Below are 3020 nucleotides of genomic sequence, written 5' to 3'. Positions count from 1 at the left end.
GGCAATTTGAGAGGTATTTTGGTAATTATGGCAATTTGAGGAGGTTTTGGGCAATTTTGGTGGTTTCAAATGGTTTGAGATGATTTTTGAGCAAATTTGGGTATTTCAGGTGAAATTGGGAATTTTGGTCAAACTTAAGATTTGGGGTGTTTTGGTAAATTGGGTAGATTTGGGGGGCAAATGACTAAGTTAGGTATTTTGGTGAAATTGAGGTGTCAACCACCCTATTTGAGCTATGGACCAATGAAGTCTCCATTTGGGTCCTAGAGCTAGTGGGTTTAGGGGGCCATCTACATGAGTCTCCCAAAAGATCAAGGGATCACAATCAACAAGTTTGAGTTCAGAGTTGTGAGTGGGATGTAATGTGCAAGTGAGTGACAGTGTATGCACCAGCTGAAGACCAATGCCCCTTTAAGACCAAACAACCCTATGGGGACTCCACTTGAGCTCCCCCATATTGGCCCCACCTACTAAGTGCTAGAGGTTAGGACCAATATGTGGAACTTCAAGTTTAGCAAGGAAGATTTTAGAGTTTCTAATGGTGAGAGTTCCTTTTCTAGTCCTCTAGGAATAGTTAACAGGAAAGTCCTATGGCTAGACCTTAGGCTACTAAAGAGGAAGCTGGACCTCAACCAAAAGTGAGGTCAACAAATGGAACCCCAATAGGTGTGATGTGCCGAGGGAGCACACCGCACATTTTGGCGTTGCCCGACAAGATCAACAACACCAACACAGACTACGAAGAGCAGAAATAGGTGACAGTGGTTTCCGCTAGGGAATAACAGAGATTCTCACCGAGGAAAAGAGAGGAGATTTTGGGGACAATCATCTGATAGAACGATAGTCCCAACAAAGATTTGATTCAAATTTAATTTTAAAGAGATTTTGTTTGGATTTCAATTTAAAATTTCAAGGAGATGAAATTATGCACAAGGAAACTGGATTGAGTGGATAACACATGCATAGAAAAGAAAATAAGGCATCATAGTCTACCTCAAATGTAAGGAGGGGAATAGGGCGTCAAAGCCTACCCCGATTTTAAGGTTGGGAATAGGACATCTAAGCTTACCCCGAATGTGAGGAAGGGAATAGGACGTCTAAGCCTACCCCGAATGTGAGGATGGGAATAGGACGTCTAAGCCCACTCTGAATATGAGGATGGGAATAGGATGTCTAAGTGTACCCCAAATGTAAGGATGGGAATAGGACGTCAAAGCCTGCCACAAATGTAAGGATGGGAATAAAATGGCTAAGCCTACCCCAAATGTAAGGATTAGAATAGGATGGCTAAGCCTACCCCAAACGTGAGGATGGGAATAATACATCTAAGCCTGCCCCAAATGTGAGGATGGGAATAATACATCTAAGCCTACCTCAAATGTGAGGATGAGAATAAGACGTCTAACCCTACCCCAAATTTAAGGATGGGAATAAGACGTCAAAGCCTACCCCGACTGCAAGGATTGATAGTGGAGCAGAAAGATTGAAGAAATTTGCAAGAAGTAAAAGACTCTGTGAGAATGTGAAGAAATTGGTGTAGATGAGGAAATTCATCCTACGCAAGCAAAGAGTGAGAAACATTGAACTCGAGAGAAACAATTCAAGCAAAATTTTTAATTTCATTGGTGTCTTTATGTCATTTAATTATCAAAGTACATTTTCAAAATATAATTTTTGTTGGTTGATTTTCAAAAACAAGTTTATACTTTAATATCAAACCTTCGTTATATTGTTATTTATTCATTATAAATCAAAACCAACGTATGGTTCCATGACTTTTTATCAATCACACAAAAGGGTAATTTGAAAAACATGTTGAAATCTGAAAGAATTGTCATTAATCTGCTTCAAATAGGTGTTACAGACTGAATACATGCTGAAAGCATTAAAAGAGACAATCATGTTGAATACATCTGAAACATCATATGTTGAATACATATCATATATGCTGCTCTGATGTAGTATAAAAGGTGACAAAAAATGTCTATATGTTCTCTATGGGATGAGCTCCTAATTAAGTTGGCATATTAAGCCATTCTCTAGGGAATTTACATGTGCTTAAAGGTGTAACCATCTCACAGGTCGTATGGGCACAACTCCTCTAACTTTGGATCTGGTCGGAACCCATATGGTATCTTACTGTCGTCCATCTTTCTGAATGTCACAGACACTCTGCAGTGTCGTAACCATGGAATGCAGTGCTTGGCTAAGTCTGTTCCATTTAGTTTTAGAATCAGTACTGAACCCATCAGTACTGGAATCTCAACAGAAAATTTGAATTCCCCAAGGCCAATAATGTCAATTTCTTTCCGAAATAGTATATTGCTCTTACTCATGAAGGACACCATGTAGAAGGGCCTCACAAAATCATGATGGTCTATGTGCAGGGGAATGCAATCCCCTTCATCATAGATATTGATTATACAATTGTTTGGAATGCAATTGGCTGGTGGTATACTCCATCTAGCCATTCTTTTGATTGTTCTCTTTATTTCGGAAGGCATCAGATCCACCTCATCGTTTCATAAGGGGCATCAGGTAAGACATGGCATCAGATACACCTCATCAGATCCACCTCATCGTTTTATAAGCCAGCTCCTCCAGAATGTTGAAAAAGTTTCCTTTGATTTCCCCATATAATTCAAATTCTCGCTTCTTTAATTTGCTGATCTTGTTCAATTCTACCATGGTGACCATTTTTGACTGTTAAGGATGCTCCCTCATTTCCACATCTGTGTGATACCATGTCTGACCTGGCTCTGTAGGTAATGAATTATATGACTCTTTGTCCGGGTAAGCTGTCTCTAGACGTCCCTTGTTGGTGGTTATGAACTCCTTAAAAGAACTATAGTGGTCTAAGTGGAGAACATTGCATGTTGGGCATTCCACGAATGCTCCTCCTGTTCATTCTTGAATAGGAATTTTGACATTGCACATCGGGAAACCCTTCTAAATTTCATATGGTATTTTAGATTGTATGTGCTCTGCAGGAAACTAGGACCCATCCTCTATGGCAAGCA

General features: G+C 39.8%; 1 protein-coding gene across 1 annotated transcript; it reads right to left on the bottom strand.

Moving 5' to 3' along the window:
* Nucleotides 1-2075: 2075 nt before the first annotated feature.
* Nucleotides 2076-2504, bottom strand: LOC110033659. The gene has a single exon (XM_020737713.1). The coding sequence runs from the start codon at nucleotides 2502-2504 to the stop codon at nucleotides 2076-2078; it is 429 nt and encodes a 142-aa protein (XP_020593372.1).
* Between the last annotated feature and the right edge of the window lie 516 nt (nucleotides 2505-3020).

This window comes from Phalaenopsis equestris, unplaced genomic scaffold, assembly GCF_001263595.1.
Source record: "Phalaenopsis equestris unplaced genomic scaffold, ASM126359v1 Scaffold001248, whole genome shotgun sequence".
Classification (NCBI taxonomy): domain Eukaryota; kingdom Viridiplantae; phylum Streptophyta; class Magnoliopsida; order Asparagales; family Orchidaceae; genus Phalaenopsis; species Phalaenopsis equestris.
Note: the sequence above shows the minus strand (reverse complement) of the source record. Positions and strands in the feature narration are given on the sequence as shown.

Bases quoted from the DNA above. Each gene is read 5' to 3' on its own strand.
- LOC110033659 (XM_020737713.1), bottom strand. From the start codon at position 2,504: ATGCCTTCCGAAATAAAGAGAACAATCAAAAGAATGGCTAGATGGAGT.